The 18,240-nt window shown below is 35.7% G+C and overlaps 1 protein-coding gene across 2 annotated transcripts in view; it reads left to right on the top strand.

The window, feature by feature from the left end:
- The window catches only part of gnai3 (guanine nucleotide binding protein (G protein), alpha inhibiting activity polypeptide 3), a 44,043-nt gene that overhangs the window by 22,946 nt on the left and 2,857 nt on the right, over positions 1 to 18,240 (top strand). The window contains exons 1-8 of one of the 2 annotated variants that reach the window (XM_058784307.1): positions 747 to 1,416; positions 8,088 to 8,130; positions 10,331 to 10,472; positions 11,187 to 11,344; positions 14,167 to 14,295; positions 14,375 to 14,504; positions 15,006 to 15,159; positions 17,820 to 18,030. In XM_058784307.1, coding sequence (XP_058640290.1) covers positions 1,299 to 1,416; positions 8,088 to 8,130; positions 10,331 to 10,472; positions 11,187 to 11,344; positions 14,167 to 14,295; positions 14,375 to 14,504; positions 15,006 to 15,159; positions 17,820 to 18,010 — 1,065 coding nt within the window. In that variant the 5' untranslated portion in view covers positions 747 to 1,298 and the 3' untranslated portion in view covers positions 18,011 to 18,030. Of the gene's footprint in view, positions 1 to 746; positions 1,417 to 8,087; positions 8,131 to 10,330; positions 10,473 to 11,186; positions 11,345 to 14,166; positions 14,296 to 14,374; positions 14,505 to 15,005; positions 15,160 to 17,819; positions 18,031 to 18,240 lie in introns of those variants that run through there. The other variant, XM_058784308.1, reaches the window with a different exon arrangement.

Below are 18,240 nucleotides of genomic sequence, written 5' to 3'. Positions count from 1 at the left end.
TGTGACATTTCTCTGGCTAAGGGAGTGCGTTCATGAGCAAAAGACCCTTATCATAACCTGCTGCATCGCTTTACAAAGCAACAATGCAGAAGTTTGTATCTCTGTCTGTAAACATGCACTGAGGTGACATGGCAGAAAAAAAAACAATTTTTAACAAAAGCCATATTGAAACTATCCAAAATAATCAAAATGTTATGCAAAGCTCTCTTGTATTCGTTTGTCACAATTAAAGGCCTAAACTCCTTGAAGCATTTCTTAACACAAAAAAGGTTTTAAAATAAATAAATAAATTCGATTTTGTCCCACTTCCACCGTAGATTTATCCCGGTGAGTCGAATCTTGAATCATGCCGTTAAAATATTCACCGATTCGTTCAGTGATTCTTTCTGCAGCAAAAGTGGCGACAAGTGCCTTTTTGTGGGTTATGAGCGAATCATTACTGATTCCTTAAAAGATCGTTTAAGAACGAGAAGCTTTTATAAAAATCTTTCATTAAAATTTGTTACAAAAACAGTTTTAATAGCCTAACGCTCCTACGGTATTTTAATTGTATATAATCAGTCATTTTACACATAATCAAATGTATTCCTTCAAGAACGTGATGTCTCAGTTTAAGTTTGACTTGTTTACAAACCAAATCAGTCTCCGACTGTCGTTCAGACAAAACTGACTCGTTTGGTGAAATGGGGGCGTGTTCGTTCAGTGGGTCCAACCAATAATGTTGCTCCCTCACAAACCGCAGCCGAGTTCTGATAGTTCGGACGTCAGTCACGCGCTTCAAACGGGAGAGCCTTCAGCGAACGAAACGTGTGAGTCAGTGCATGGAAGTGAACGAGAACGATTCGTTCATTTAAAAGATTCATTCAAAAACACCGATTCGTTAACAGCTCTAACTGTGATCCACTTCAAGACATTTAGCTACATGTTATGGATACAGTCTTGGATACCGTTTTTGCGTGAAAAAACATAAACTGGCGTTCACAGCAGACCACAGAATCTCAGCAGTGGAAACTTTTTAGTCACGGAAACATTGTTCATCTGGGTTTCTGGTTCTGGATCCTTTGCTCTGTCCCAGCCAATGTAGTATCGGTGGGTCGCGGTCCCGTTTAGGCTTGGTGTTACAAGAACCGCCGTTTTAATATGTTATAAGTATCTATTTTCATACGCTGGCATCATCTCGTGAGAACCTGCCAACGCCTTTTCACCCCTTGGCTTCGTTATTCTTCAAGCTGAAGGAAAATTACCACAACGTCCAGTTTAAAAGGTTCTTATTAATCGTTTTATAAACGTTTTGCAAAATGGGTTGCACGTTAAGTGCTGAAGATAAAGCAGCGATGGAGAGGAGTAAGATGATTGATCGGAACCTGCGAGAGGACGGAGAGAAAGCATCCAGAGAAGTCAAACTACTGCTGCTCGGTATGATACAGTAGACTTTCTTAATATCAATGTTTAAAAACGCAAATGCATGCTATTTTGAGGATACAATGTGTACCTATTTAGTTTTTCTGTCATTTTTTTTCTATCACGAATCGTTTTCGCGCTTGTCGATTGTCTTCAGTAATGCAAAGTGGTCCAAAAAGTGAATTGTCACTGCAGATTGTCATGTTAAAATTTAAGGCAGCATGACAAACTAAACTTAAACTTAAGCATTCAGCTGAAATAGGCTGAAATATCTTACAGAGTGTAGAACAAAGATCGACAACCTGTTGAACATTTTTAAAATCTGTCGACTAAATTATAAAGTGGATTCAGAATGTGTTCTGTTTGTACTAGTCTTGGCTCAGTGTGCTGTCAAAACATGTTTCCCCTTGCTAATCCTCCCCCAGTGTCCCAAAGCATCCAGTGAGCACCACATTTTATTACCATATTTAACCTACAACATTTGGTTGCTCTGTGTGACATGAGAAGCAAACCCACACACTCACACATCCGGGGATCTCAGCAAAACAGTGGAAAGCAATGGTGTGATTATGGCAGTATTCCAGCTATCAAAGCATGATGGAATGCAGGAGATAATAGCTGATTTGGACCATTAGAGTGACAAAATACTGGTGTTTTGTCTGTTTGTTTGTGGATTCTTTGTAGGTAGCATACAAATTTTTAGAGACAGAAGCATCCTAGATAACTACAGGTAGATATTTTTAAATGTAATGTTTTGATCCATTTAGTTGTGTTAATTGCTTCTGTTTGTATTATTTATGGGTTGCTTTGGAAAAAAATGCTGAATTAATTAACATAAATAGATATTCTCATAAAGTAGCAAGTGCCTTGTGACAGAGAGGTGGTTTCTCCGAGTAAATCATAGTGTGGTTTGTTAAGGAGTGGGCAAATATGGAATGACATCTGTGATTTCTGTGTGGGATTGTATTCCTTTGGACTGTGATATTCTTCGACATCCAGATTCTCTGTCAAAACAGGTTTAAACTATTGCAGTAGATTACACAATCAGAAGTTATAATCAGCAACTTTGTCTGTTGGTGATGTCAAATTCTTATGTAATGTTTCAGACAGATTAGACGTGCATATCCAAGACAGCATTCCTGTCAGTGGATCAACATTTGTGTGCATAAAAATCCTCCTTTTTTTTTTTTTTTCTCAAGTTATGAAACCCTTCTCTTCTTGGCATTTAAATCGTGCATTGGGGCATGTTGGAAGGGGGGGGTTGGCTTTTTACTCTGGATGTGGAAACCCACGGTATGCTGGAAGTGGGGCGAGCATTTCAATGAGCTGAATATTACATGCTCCGTTAAACACAGAATGCAGTTCATAAATAAAAGCCGCTCTGAAAGAACTGTCCGAGGACGGCGAGTTCTGAGGTTACAGCTGGACGAAGACCAACTCCTGTGGCCTGAGTGATCACAGTGAACTGGCGATTCATCCTGAATTACTGATTATTTTTATACGATCTTGCTGTTTTAATACTGCTGGTGAGATTAGACAGCGTGGCTACATCCCTGTAGGCAAGAGGATTGCAACTGTCTGGCAGAGTTGACTATGGATGAGTTGCAATTAGCATTGCACAATGAGCTCTGAGCTTAATCACATTGTGGGAACTCACTTGTGGCTTTTTCTTTGTGTTCTCTGTGACTCTCCTGACATCAGCAGATTCAGAGGCTATGATGACTCTACTATTACTTCTGGCTGAACTGCAATTCAAGTGGGCTGTTTAAAGGGGTACTCCACCCAAAAAATTTTAATTCTGTCATTATTTACTCACCCTTATGTTTTTTCAAACCTGTACGACTTTGTCTTCTGCAGAAGAAAATTAGGAACCAAACCTATTGACTTTGATTTTATTGACAAAAAACATGGAGACATTTCTTAAAATTCTTTCCTGTTATAAATCAGTGTTGTTATCATTAACTAGAACATAAACTAAAACTATTAAAATTGTTTAACTGAAAATTGTTAATTAAGTCTTCACACTTCTGATCTTTTCCTTATATATAACAGTTGATAAGTGACCACACCTGTCAAGGACAAAAACAAAACAAAACAAAACTCAATACAACTTCAAATAACCTCGCGGCCGATATGTCAATATGTCTTGGCGAGCTACCTCCAATCAGGCCACGAGCTACTGGTAGCTCACGAGCAACGTGTTGGAGACCCCATCAAACGGAAACTAATTTTACATTGAGAAATCATCCCTCAGCTGACAGGCAAAACGTTTCTTTCAGAAACCGACAGTTAAATGGAGAGTTCAAATAAAAAATGTCATTATTTAATCATCCTCATTTCTTTTTCTGTGGAAGACAAAATGAATTTTTTGAACAGATTGTGGCATTCATGTGAGTTCAACTCATAAATATGATCTTTCCACAGTGTCGTAATTACAAGGAAACTCTGAACTTTCTGAAAGACAAGAGTTTCAGAGTTGGGGGCTTGTCAGTGTCAGGAACACAATTGATGCAGCATCTGTATTTATTTTTTCATTTAAAATAAAACTTATTACTTGTTACATGTACACAATTTGACAATTGCACAATTATGATAAAATATGGTTCTTAACGAGCACAGTAACTGAAATTTAAAACTGTTAAAAGAAAAGGCTCAATAAACTATCGCACAGATTTAATAGTACTAGATTTAATAGTACTTTAATAGCACTACGCATTAATATCTATTCTCTTCACTTTGTGCTTTGAACCTTTCTATGCGGACTTGTGGAGCGCTGTGACTCCGTGTTGCTTCAAGCGCATCATTCTGCGCACAGAATGCACATAAGCGCTTTGTGCCTCTCTGTATTTGGAGCCTTTTGAATCATAATACTTTTGCACAATGAAAGATTATTAATAGCCTTTCTTGTTCGTCTTATCTATCATATGTTTCTGCCTCATTACTGTGCTATACATTTAAAAGAAATGTCTTTTAATTTGACAGTATATATATTTATATATAAATATATTACTTGTTTTTCATGAATGTATTTTACAACAATACAAAGAGCATTTTATATCATTTTACATGATCATTTTAGATTTAGTCCTACACTTATTCACTTTTATTTTTTCCCCACTAAATAATGTTTTTTTCCCACTAATTTTAGTTTTTATATAATTGTGCACTCATGATTTTTGTAGAGTAACTTTTGCTACTGAATTATCCACTAATCTAGTTTATAATAGTATTTTTGTCATAGATTATAATTATATATATATATATGCATTCATTTGTTGTTTTTCTTTACAATTTTCTTTACAATAAAGTTCAATATTTAGTAGTCAATTTAGTAAAGTCATGATCAGGTCAACACACAATGAGGTATAAAAATTCAACACTATCGGATCGATATCAGTATCGGCAGATACTCAGAATTTTTGGTATCGGATCGGGATCGGTTCTGAAAAAGTGGTATCGAGCCACCCCTAATTTTAATGATCCCTTTACGTATTTTAATTATCATTAAACCCGGTTTTGATTATCGTGAGTTATTTGAAAAACTCACAGTAAATACAGTTCAGCTTTAATCAAACTTATTAAGAGTCTCACGCAGGCGCAACACGTAGTTTCGTTTTGTGTGAAAACATGACTGAAGGCAGACTGCTGAGGGAAATTGTTTGAAAGAATATATGATTTCATTATTTGTGTGAATGCATAATAGGAAACCGACTGTATTCAGAAAAGTTTCCATGGCATTTGCTTTCCATCTTCCCTCCATGTAATGCGTAATAAAGCTTGTTTAGAAGTTTGTTTAGAAGCGCAGCGCAGCTTACTGTGGAAACAGCTCTGTTCTGCAGTTCATAAGCGCCACCTGCTGTCAAACTGTGGATTTACAAATTCATTCAGTCTGTCTGCCATATTTTTGTTCAGACCAATGCGAAAATCAGACCAAATTTTAGTTTTAAATCTTAACCGGTCGATGGAAAATAGCCTACCTTGTTATCAGAAGTGTTGAGATTTTTAGAATGCACATTCGCTTATGTAGAACTGTTTATGGAGCAGATAGAATTTATCATTCTGACTCATCCTTTTATTAAAAAAAATTTTTAAAGGCTGATATGTTATAATTTTATTTTTTAAAAATGGTCAAAACTTTATTTGAACATGTAATACATGTCAGTAGATAACATGTTATGAATATTTTTTGTTAGTTTAAAATCTGGCCATCATGTTTTAATGTTTTATTTCACTGTTTATGAAAACAAAAAGTGCATAGTGCTGCTAATTTTATTTGTTGGCTCTTGTAATAAAACTTGGTAAAATTATTTCAGTGTGTGTATCAGTACTTTTTTAATATTTCCAGCACATTTTAACAACGCCGTGTACAACAGTTTGGATTGATACGTTATTTTAGAGATTTAAGTACTGTATAACATTGGTAGCTCTCAGCCGCTTTCATTTTTCAAAGAGTAGCTCCTGAATGAAATAAGGTTGGAGACCCCTGGATAACACCATGATTATCCCACATGAGGATATTGCTCGGTAGGGGGTTTGTCCTCAAGGGTCAGCTCACTGCTCAATGTAAACCTGCACTATTGAAAATCAAAAATAAATAGCTAAAGAAAAAAGATATAAATCATAAAGCATGGCTCTGCTCAGCTGGGGTTGATAATAGCGGCCATCTTAACCACTGCACATGCCACTGCAGCTAACTGTATAATTACAGCAGGAGTAAGCCATTCACACACCCATTCAAACGTTCACAGATGTGTATGTGGAGATTTTGTGGCTGTGCTGCTCAGAACCAGTGCAAGACCTGATGCTCGGACAGCATCCAGACCGTGTTTGGCTGTGGCTCACACTCAAGTGGATGTAAATGCAGAGCTGTGGTTATTAGGAAAAAATGTGGAAGTTCTGATCTGGGATCCAGTTTGTGTGAAATGAATGATTACATTGACTTTGGCAGATCCTAAATCAGTGCTCTCACATTGAGAACCTCCAAATGAGTGGTTTATTTATTGATTGATTGATTGATTGACTCATTCATTCATTCATGTAGACCAGTTGCTTGTTTATTTTACTTTGTAGCACATGTAACATTTTTGAAGAGGTTTGCAATAATAGACAGTAAACTTTATATATTTGATCCAAAAAAGCGAAAAGTAACAAGGTCAGGTTCATGATTTTTTTGCAAATGAGTGTCTTCAGTGAATCATTTTATCCAGTTCATGCAAGACTTAAAGGGAGAGTTCACCCAAAAATGAAAATTTTGTCATCATTTACTCCCCCTTGTTGTTTCAAACCTGTGCAATTATTTTTCTGTATAACACAAAAGAAGCTATGTTGAAGAGTATGGGCAACCAAACAGTTTCTGTTCCTCACTGACTACTTTAGTACTTTTTCAGGAAGTCAAGAACCACGTTCTTCTAAATATCTTCTTTTGTCTTTAACAGGAGAAAGAAACTCATACAGGTTTAAAACAATTTGAGGATGAGGAAATAATGACAGAATCTTCATTTTTAGGTGAACTTTCCCTTTAATGATTCATGTACAAATTGAACTGATTCAATTTTTTTTTGGGTGAACTGCTCCTTTAAAAAAATGACTAACCCACATCCGGCTTGCTTAACTGTACACTGGTGGAAAGGTCAATAGGTTTGTGTATTCTCAATCTGTTTGGCAATTCCAGACCTGATTTTCATGAAAACTTTGTTTGGCTCAACCATTGATAACTCATTGACCTTTTACTTGTGCCAAGGCCTCATCAGACGTGGCAGGACGTTTTGGCTATCTCACTCTCAGCTGCAGCATGCCTGTGGTTCAAGATTCTCAGAAGAAATTTTCCACATGATTCTCTAGCCCCCAAGACCCACAGTTATTCCTTCACCATGCCATAAATTTGGGCTAATATGGCAGCAAGCCACACCTCAGAAGCAGACATTATTGATCTAACCCTTAATGCGTCCTTACAGTAAATTTGCTGCATGTAACCGCCGGCACAAATAATCCTGAAGATTGAACAGTTGACCAAATGTTACTGGACTAAAGGTTTTTTTTTTACCAGAATGGCAAGCCAAAGGATGTTTTTAATTCAAGTCTTATTCATTTTAATACAGACATTTAGGTATGTAAAAGTGATTTGTAGGTTATGGACTCTGTTACTCCATATCCAAAATGTGCTAAAATTGTAATGCAATACCTGCTAAATAGCATATTAATGAAAAACGGTTATGTAAACTATGCTAATATTCATTTCACTTGTCAGCTGAGAAGTAAAGCATTGGATTACATACACGCCATGTGTCCACTGGCCTGTTTGCTCATGTTTGTACAAACATCTCTTTCTGGTGTGTTAGTTAATAAGCCATTTAAGTGAGTCATTTGACTTAGTTAAAAAAAAGTTCACCTATCGTAGCTCCCACTGTCCTCACAAACACTTCGGCTGGGGGAACTAACATCAGACAAACCTTTCATCTTCAGGGCATTTAATCTCACCGTATGGCAAGCACAACCCGAAATAGAGAGCTCGTTCTGCAGCTCATGCTGGGCTTGTGATGTGGGAGGCAGAGGTTGAAAGCTTCTATTCATCTAATGCAGACCTTCTCCTGAGCGTGTGATGTTTGGGGTCAGGCAAATAAACTGCATTTATCGATTTGCCATATCAACCTCATCAACAACGTTCTGTGTTGTTTGTGCTCTTTTAGGTGCTGGGGAATCAGGGAAGAGCACAATAGTTAAGCAAATGAAGTGAGTGTTTTGATATATATTTTTTTTTAATCTTTTAATTTTCTTTATGCTGATATGCAAGAATGAGACTGATAGTCAATGTTCCCTCTATTTTTTGTTCTCACTGTGCAAAACCTTTGGGCAGACTTTTCGGCCACCATGATATACCAGTTAGAGTCTTATTGCATATAATTATCTATGAATTTATATAATTAAATGCACATATGTATATGTATGTATGCATTATAAATATACATTTTAAAACTTTGGTTCATAATATATATATATATATATATATATATATATATATATATATATATATATATATATATATATATATATATAGTTAACATTAATTTTGACTGTATAAAAATATAATTATTATATGATTATAATCAAAATAAATTTAGGTAATTGTATATAGTATTCTAAGTAGTGCTGGGCTGTATGACCAAAAATTTATATCACGGTATTTTTCAAAATTATACCGGCTTCACGGTATATTGCGGTATTTATTTTTTTCATGCATGACCGGGTGTTAACCACATTTTCTACTGATTGAGGGAGGAAAAACTGCAGTAGATTGACTTAGAATGCCCTATTTTACCGTCATGATGAGCGAATATTGTAGAAAAATTCCACACTAAATAGTGACTAAACACGACCCATTAATACATGTTAACCAGGAGTCACTCTCATTTATAATTGCGACATCGTCTGATAAAATCAACATGCATCTAATGTTACACTAAAGAGCGGCTATGCAGCGCACTGCCTGCGTCTGAATAACAAAATAAAAAATAAACAAAAAAAAAGTGCATAATATTAACAGACAAACTATGCTCATATTTATAATTCCAAACAGTAAGTTAGCGGCAAGTGCTTGGAAACGCTGTTTTGTACTCATTTACTGATGAGTCTGCGGCAGTACGGCCAGCTGAATGCGGTGCTTCTCTGCCGCTCGCTGCACAGAACAGACGCAGAGAGACACGACACTGCACCGGGAGAGTCAAACCTCACGCTCGCGGGGCAGCACTGGCGATATCTTCCAACTGAACCATAGCTAAGGTTTATCCAAAAATGTTGCTAGGTTTGTCAGTTTGTATATTCTATGGAAAAAAGCCGCTAAAAGGGTCTAAAAATTGCTAAATATAGTGTTAAAGTCGCACTCGTGTGTGTGAGACGCGGGAGCTGATGGCAGCGGGCGGTGCATATTGTGGATGAGTTCTTCTGTGTCATCACGTTCTGCAGCTTCAGAACTCTCACGCTTAGTAACACCAAAGACTATAGGTAACACATACAGCTGTGTTCTTGCCACAATGCAATAGTGAAGAGACCCCTCTCAAACAGTGTCGCGTTCCGAATGTTATTTAAATAATACCGGTATTGCGGTATTTAAAAAATTCATATCATAAGAAAATAAACACCGGTATTCGGTATGAACCGGTATACCGTCCAGCACTAATTCCAAGTATATCTATGTAATTTAATAATTATTAATGTTATTCTATTATATATATTGTTATATTAATATCATATTGTTTTAATTGTATTCTTTTATGTTACACATACATTTATGTGTGTGTATGTGTATGTATATATATATATATACTGTATATGAAGAGTTCACTTGCAAAAAACAGATTTTTAAAAATGTTAAAAAATAATGTTTTTATCTTGCATTCCAATTAATATCAATCAAACTGCAGTTGGGTTGTTTTGATTAAATAATGATACTTAAAAAAACTAAAAAGATAATAACAAAAAACAGCTAACACAATAAAAACATGATAACACAATAAAAAAAACATGATTTATGAAAATTAATAAAAATGGAGTTATCTGTTTTTGCAAATAATCTCTTAATATGTAATTATTAGAACATTATATATATATAAAAATTAAATAAATTAAATAATGTAATTAATAATTGTAATCCAATTAAATACAAAATCATCGTACATAATAAATATTTGATTCTAAAATGAACATAGAAATTAATGATTATATGGCCATTCAAGAAATCAAATTTTTTCCCATGTATTTACTTCTTGAACTGAATTTTTTAGTTTGTGCAACACCACCATTAGAATTCATCATCAAGGCCGCCTGTGCACACAGCTTAGAGGGAACATTACTGGCAGTTATTATTGGATTTTGTTGATTTAATTGTTTTGTTTGATGTGCAGTAGATGTCGTTATCTGATTTGTTTTACTTAAGGATCATTCATGAAGATGGCTACTCAGATGAGGAGTGCAAGCAGTATAAAGTCGTGGTTTATAGCAACACTATTCAGTCCATCATTGCCATTATCAGGGCCATGGGCCGCTTAAAGATCGACTTTGGGGATCCTGCAAGAGCGGTAAGATAAATAAATAAAAACACTTCTCTCATCTAGACTGTGTAGTGCTGGAATTTGAGTACAGTGTTGCCTATTAAAATTCACCCTCAGATCAACCCAAACAAAGTTTAGTACTTGGAAAAATGTTTCTTTTTTCAGCCTTCCCAGGACAAAAGTATTTCGGATCATTTATAAAATCATGACGCTATGTACCACCATAATTGGTCACCATTTCTAAATGCACTAAGAATCCAGTGATGTTTTCCCACAATGTTTTTCACCAAATTAACAAGGAAGAATGATATTATATTCAGCAATATACATAGAAATAAATAGCATATAAGAGATAACAGATATAAGAAATGCCATGGAGGAAACATTTTTGATGGACACAATAAATCATTTTTTCAGTTCAGAAATAAATATTATACCTGAATTGAGTACAACAAAATAATAGAAATAAAATAAATTAACTATAAATTTAACAATGTATTTCTAACTGCTACCACACAAAAATAAACATCTAGCACATCTAGTGTTGCTTCAGTCATGAACTTATGAGGTATATTTTAATAAATCAGTCAAAAAGACTCAGATTCATGTGAGATTGGTTGGACGATTCATAGATGACAAACTCTACAACTGAAATTGGCTGACAGCTTGTCTTGTGTCATAGTAGCATTAATGGAGACCAGTTTTCAGACTATCTTTTAATGTTGTTCTGTTTAACATCAGGACGATGCTCGGCAGCTCTTTGTGCTCGCCGGCACTGCAGAGGAAGGAGTTATGACCCCTGAGCTCTCTGGGGTCATCCGCCGGCTGTGGAAGGATGAAGGAGTGCAGACGTGTTTCGTCAGATCACGAGAGTATCAGCTCAATGATTCAGCAGCCTAGTAAGTGCACTTGAGTATTTGATTTAACTTTAGCAAATATTATTTTTTACTTACACCACATTTGGTTTATTGTATCATAATTTGTCTCAAGAGAATCATGCTTTTGTTTGAAGTGATTGATTAACAAGTTTTTGGTTTCCTAAATGGAATAGATTCAGGTCGAGGCACAGTTGTACAGCTGATCAAGATCCATCTTGCTTGTGCAGACGTGTTCAGCATTTTTTACCTGGTGGATACCAGGAAATTTGTGGCTTTCTGAATTGCACAACATTTTTTTTTTCCTCAGATTTTTCCATGTTACAGTCATTATTTCGCTCTGTTTTCAGCTGTGGTAGCCACTAAGAATGTTTCCAGTGATAATAATCAAGAGAACTTTCCTCTCAGTGAACTCGTGCTTTGATGCAGCAGAACTATAGAGCTGAATCTTCTAGTGAGAGAGAAGCTTTGTGCTCCTGTGTTATAGCAAAATCAGAAGGGTGGGTTGTTGTGATGGAAACATCTATATTTTTGCAACAGCAGTGCTTTGGTAGCATCAGGCCTGTATTGCAGTGATTCTCATTTTTGCACCCCCTCCCCACCAATCAGTCAATCAGTATTTATTTCTATAGTGCATTTAAAAATGACACAGGTTGACAAAGGTGCTTTGCACATCCAAAATACAAAACAATATTTACACATATACGATAAAAAAACATCACTATCCATTTCAATGCATCTAAGGACAGTTATATGCAAAAGAGTAGAGATCCGTCTTCAAATGAGTTTTAAAACACTCAATAGAGTCACAGGATCCAATATGAAGATTTTTTGGTTTCCTGAATAGGAAAGATTCACCACCATAATCAGTTATTCCTACAATATTAGCAAAAAAGATACACTTCAGTTCAAAAGTGTGGTGTCATTGTAAGGACGTAATAAATTGATCAAAAGTAAGATATTTATTATGTTGCAAAAATATATTTAAAAAAATGCTTTTCCTTTGAACTTTTTAGTCATTAAAGAAGATAATATATCCTGGTTTCCACAAACATATTAAGTTGTACAACTGTGAGTAATGGCTGCTGAAAATTTTGCCTTTCAATAACAGGAAAAACATTTTAAAATATATTAAAATTGAAAACAATTTTCACTGTATTTATGATCAAATAAATGCAGCCTTGGTGAGCAGAAGAAGCAACATTCTAATTTACAGTCATTAGCTACGACCAACAGGAAGTCAGCTATTTTTATTTGAATGTGGATTTTTGGAAAAATCAGGCTGTAAATAAATTCATACTAATCCAAGCAGAAACAAGTAGTTCACACCAAACTTTGTCAACATGATGCCAAGATACTGAAGATGCTAAATTGCAAACGCATTTTGTATATTTTGAACGGTGTTGACATGGTGATTTAATATAAAATAACAGTAAAAAAGATAACCGTAAATTTATTTTATCTCTAAAGTGCAGCATCCTGACACTTTTTATATACAGAGAACTAGACATTCTGAAGAAATATGGTTAGTTTCATACATATGCAATAGTCTATTGACAACAGAAAATTAAAAAACTATCAAACATCTGATCTCACTCTAACTCTGTGTGGGGGGTGGGGGTGAGTGTTGAGTGTGTGGGGGGTGGGGGGTTGTGAGTAAGAGAGAGAGAGAGAGAGGGTCTATTTAAACTCTTATTAATTTCTGTGTGATTTTGCCTGCATTACAGCTTAAGAAATTCCTTAGGCCTTATCCTTTTCTGTTAGTTTTAGGGACAAAAATTATTTTATGTAATTAGGTTAATAATTATGTTGATTACAGCATAAAAAGATCTAAGTATACATACACGTGGACTTATAAATTTTTGTGCTGCAAATAATAATTTGAAACTCATTTGATACTGACCTATGACATCCTGTGACATGACATTCATGGATGTAACAGTAACACAGTTCAGCTTACAGATGAAGACTAAGCTGTAATGCAGCCAACAAATATTTCACAAATGCTTATAGATCAATAACATCCTTACTGTAATGCATGTGCTCGCTGTGCACCGTTTTCCTGATGCCACCGGGGTGGCGTTTCGCTGCTTGCAGCTATATTTAGGGCCCAAGCCACTAAGGCGTAGGGCCCTATTGATCCCCTAAGGATTATAATTTTTTTATTTAGACTATCTGGGGGGTTTTGGAGGCCTTAACATGCTCAAAAACTCTTGACAATTGGCACACGCGTTGGAATCTGGGCCCATTAGGACGCTGCAGAGGCTGGGACCTGGGCGTGGGACAGGGCCTCTACGGTGACCCCTGGAACACAGTCAGAAAACTTGATGTATAGCTCACACATACTTGCACGTATTCATATGAAAGTCGGTACACATATAGAACTCATTGAGCCAAACAACTTTCGCACTTTATGTCATAGGCTTCTTTCAAAAACATTTTAAAAATCTTACCGACCCCACACTTTTGAATGGTAGTGTATGTTTTTATGTTACGTCTTCTGTTAAATTAATAAAAAAAAGGGTGGTTGCTCCAAAAAACATTTATAAATATATATATACATAATATATTAAATATGCATGCAGATCTCAGAATAGGTGCAACCTTTTTAAATGTGTTCCTTCCAACTGCTGAGACTGTTTACGTAATAGACACTGCATGATAATGTGGTAGTAATATTAACTCCCAAAGAAAACAAAGAGAAAATAAACAAGTTTTGATTTGGTGATTTGATTTGGTTTTTATAATGTTCTTCTAAATGCTCTTTAAATCATCCTGACATTTTCATTGTTTTTTTAAAATGGTTTCAATCAAAATGCTCAGTACGCTTTTTTTCTCTTGTCCAGCTATCTGAACGATCTGGATAGGATATCCCAGCTCACCTACATGCCCACTCAACAAGATGTGCTGAGGACCCGAGTCAAGACCACTGGCATTGTAGAAACACACTTCACCTTCAAAGAGCTATACTTCAAGTAAGTGCCTTTCTCTCTTTTTTTTCTTCTTTCTTTCTTTCTATGTCCTGATCACTGTAAATTGCTTGTGTCTGCACAGGATGTTTGATGTTGGTGGCCAGCGTTCAGAACGGAAGAAATGGATCCATTGTTTTGAAGGAGTCACTGCTATTATCTTCTGTGTGGCACTCAGCGACTATGACCTGGTGCTAGCTGAGGATGAAGAGATGGTGAGTTTCCTTCATCATCCTGAAGTGAACCCTATAGAACTAAATCAGAATGGCACACTAGTCTGTTAACAAGATCATGGGGCCAATTCATTTGATATGATGGATTAATGAAAATATGGTCAAATATTATAATCACTGAGAAAAGCTACTTCCAGATCTCAGTATTTCAGTTCCACAGGGGATGTTCCATTTGTCCTGGTTGTGTTAAAGTGATTTCCTCATAGCTCCTGGAAAGGGCGCATAGTTTCCTCATGAGACCTAATTTCTTAAAATACACTGACTATTTTTCCATACAAGGATGATTTGAGGTTGCATATTGATTTTCAGAGTCAATATGCACAATGTTATAGAATGAATTAACCCTTGATTCTATTGCGGTTCTCTGTTTATTTATTTTTTTCCATATGTACTTTTTGAAAATCTCAGCTCTCACTTGTCAAACCAAACAGTGTTCAAACAAATGTAAAAATTAATCATGTGGTGATCTCGATGTGTCCACAGAACCGTATGCATGAGAGCATGAAGCTTTTTGACAGCATCTGCAACAACAAATGGTTCACAGACACATCCATCATTCTCTTCCTCAATAAGAAGGATCTATTCGAGGAGAAGATCAAAAGGAGTCCACTTACGATATGCTACCCAGAATACTCTGGTGAGAATATTGTCCTTATGAGTCAAGGGATATTTAGTGGTTTAAATAGCATGCATACATTAGTAGTTTGCACTTAAACTCAGAGCTGAATTTATATGTGGTGAATGATGATGCACACTCAGGAATAAGTTTGTTTCAGGACAGTATATTCAACAATACTTTTATTATTCCTGATAACTTGATCTGTTTTTGGTTCAGTCCCGGAAAACATGAACTATTTAAATCATGTCTAAAATTAGATGGATCTGTAAGTCATATTTTTACTCGAGCATCATTATATTGGTAGAGCCTTTAGGGCAAAAGGCAGAGTGCATGAGTTATTGCTTGTTTATAAAAAGTTATAAAATGAAGTAGGGACTATGAGGTTGAGTTTGAACAGCCTATCAGAGGAGGGGAGCTATTCGTTGTCTAAGCACTGTGGAAAAACCTCTGTTTTGTGTCTGCTAGTCGTCATCCTTCAGGGCTGGGAGAAAGTCTTGCCGGTTTGGAGATGTTTTAATGTCTCTCTTGGTCTTTATATTTTAAACACAAGTACATTTACAGATGTTGGTTTGTCCTCAGCTTATTTCACTGAAATCATTCATGTATGAAAAGTGGCACAGTTTATTTTGCCAAAGGGCTGGACCATTAGTAGAAACTTTTGCCTCACTTCATTTTTCAAAATGATGAATTAGTGTTGTTTTTCAATCTGGACTAAAAACCTTGAATCGCTGAGAGTATTTTCATTCTGTGCCCCAAATAATCGTGTTATGTCTTGTTCATTGTCTTGTTCATTCTCCATATCCCCACTTAAAAAGTTGCTGGAGTAAGTACTCTTTCTATTTGAAATGTATTTAAGTATGTAATTCATTTATTTCTGTGATAGTAAAGCTGAATTTTCAGCTGTCATTACTCCAGTCTTAAGTGTCACATGATCCTTCAGAAATCATTCTAATATGCTGGTCAAAAAAACATTTCAATGTTGAAAACACTTGTGCTGCTTTAATGAATAGAAAGTTAAAAAGAACAGCATTTATTTGAAGTAGAAATCTTATGTAATAATTTAAAGCTGCAGTCCGTAACTTTTTTTGGTTAAAAATGATCCGAAATCAATATTTGAGCAAGTACATAACCAGCCAGTGTTTAAAACTATAGCCTTACTTTAGCTGATTCACAATGGTCAGCTTATAATAATGTTTTCTAAATTGAGTGGTACGGGTAGGTTTTATCGTGAAATTCGATCATGCTGCCACGTCATTACGTCACGTCTGTAAACATAAAGAAGTTGTCCCGGCTACTAGGCTATATCACATGTGAGGATCCTGCAGGTGGCGGATCATTTATAGCCTTTTCTCACAGCAGCTAGAATAATTAAATGTATCATTTTGATGGTGGAATCCAGAAAGGATTAAGTGTTTATGAAACACATGTGAATGAAATTAAATTATATTCCAATGTTTTAAATGTGCTTCTGATTAGAGATAGCCTGGGATTACACAAGATTTGTATTTTAAAGAAAACCAGTTCGAAGGGAGAATAATTTGCTTTTTGTATTGAAAGAATTTCTTAATATGAAATTCGAATGGTATGATATTAGATATTAGACTATACAGAAATTGAAATCTACATGCTAATACACACTACTCATTGTCACACAATGCTGATGTTGTTAACATTAATAATTTGAGAATAAAGTATAACAATAATAATAATTTGCATTGTTTGATGTGATGCAGTGATTACATTACTGCGCACGTAAACCTGCTATTTTACTGCTCTTGAGTTATAATCGTTATAATTTTATTGGTAGCACGATTTATTGTAATGCTTTTTTCCTCAGTTAGTCAGAACAAACGTGGCAGAATTGTTACTAACTTGTTCAGATGACAATATACGGTGAAAACTTTTATTTGGGTCATATATGTGACCCTGGATCACAAAACCAGTCTTAAGTCGCTGGGGTATATTTGTAGCAATAGCCAAAAATACATTGTATGGGTCAAAATTATAAATTTTTCTTTTATGCCAAAAATCATTAGGATATTAAGTAAAGATCATGTTCCATAAAGATATCTTGTAAATTTCTTGCCATAAATGTATCAAAAATTAATTTTTGATTAGTAATATGCATTGCTAAGAACTTCATTTGGACAACTTTAAAGGCGATTTTAAAGGTTTTGATTTTTTTGCACCCTCAGATTCCTGATTTTCAAATAGTTGTATCTCAGCCAAATATTGTCAGATCCTAACAAACCATACATCAATGGAAAGCTTATTTATTAAAATTGGCACTTAAGACTGGTTTTGTCGTCCAGGGTCACATATTCCAAGACGTAGGCTAGAATCTGTGATTGCGAAGTACAGTAAATATCCACACCGGTGCGGTGACTGACAGCCACACATTCACCTCAAAACATTAGATTCATCCATGCTGGAGCCATGCCGGCGCACAACCCACGCAAGGAAGATAATTCCGCAAACAGCTGCAATTGCAGGTTTTCAAACAGAGATGGCGACAAAGAGGAAAAACTTACGGACTGCAGCTTTAAATGTCTTTACTGTCAATTTAATGCACCCTTGCTGAATAAAAGTAAAATAAATAAATAATCTTTTCCCCGAACTTTTGAACGGTAATGAAAATCACACAAATCTTACACTCATCTCTGTTGTATGACGTTCAGGAACAAACACATACGAGGAGGCAGCAGCATACATCCAGTGCCAGTTTGAGGATCTGAACAGAAGAAAGGACACAAAGGAGATCTACACACACTTCACTTGTGCCACAGACACCAAGAACGTACAGTTTGTGTTTGATGCGGTCACTGATGTCATCATCAAGAATAACCTCATAGAGTGTGGGCTCTATTGAAGCATCATCTGTTTGCTGAGGTAAGTGCAGCGAAAGAGAAAAGGGCCTACGGGACAGAATGTGAGGAACACAGTGGAGTGTTTTCACCATGTGCATATTTATCTGTGCATGTTTTCACACTGAAATCATGATTCATTAATAACTGCACTTATTTCTTTTCTAAATTTAAGAATATAAAACCATACGTATTGAAACCCACAGACACCTGGTAATTTTAAAAACAAGAAATG

Source organism: Onychostoma macrolepis, chromosome 08, assembly GCF_012432095.1.
Source record: "Onychostoma macrolepis isolate SWU-2019 chromosome 08, ASM1243209v1, whole genome shotgun sequence".
Taxonomy (NCBI): domain Eukaryota; kingdom Metazoa; phylum Chordata; class Actinopteri; order Cypriniformes; family Cyprinidae; genus Onychostoma; species Onychostoma macrolepis.
Note: the sequence above shows the minus strand (reverse complement) of the source record. Positions and strands in the feature narration are given on the sequence as shown.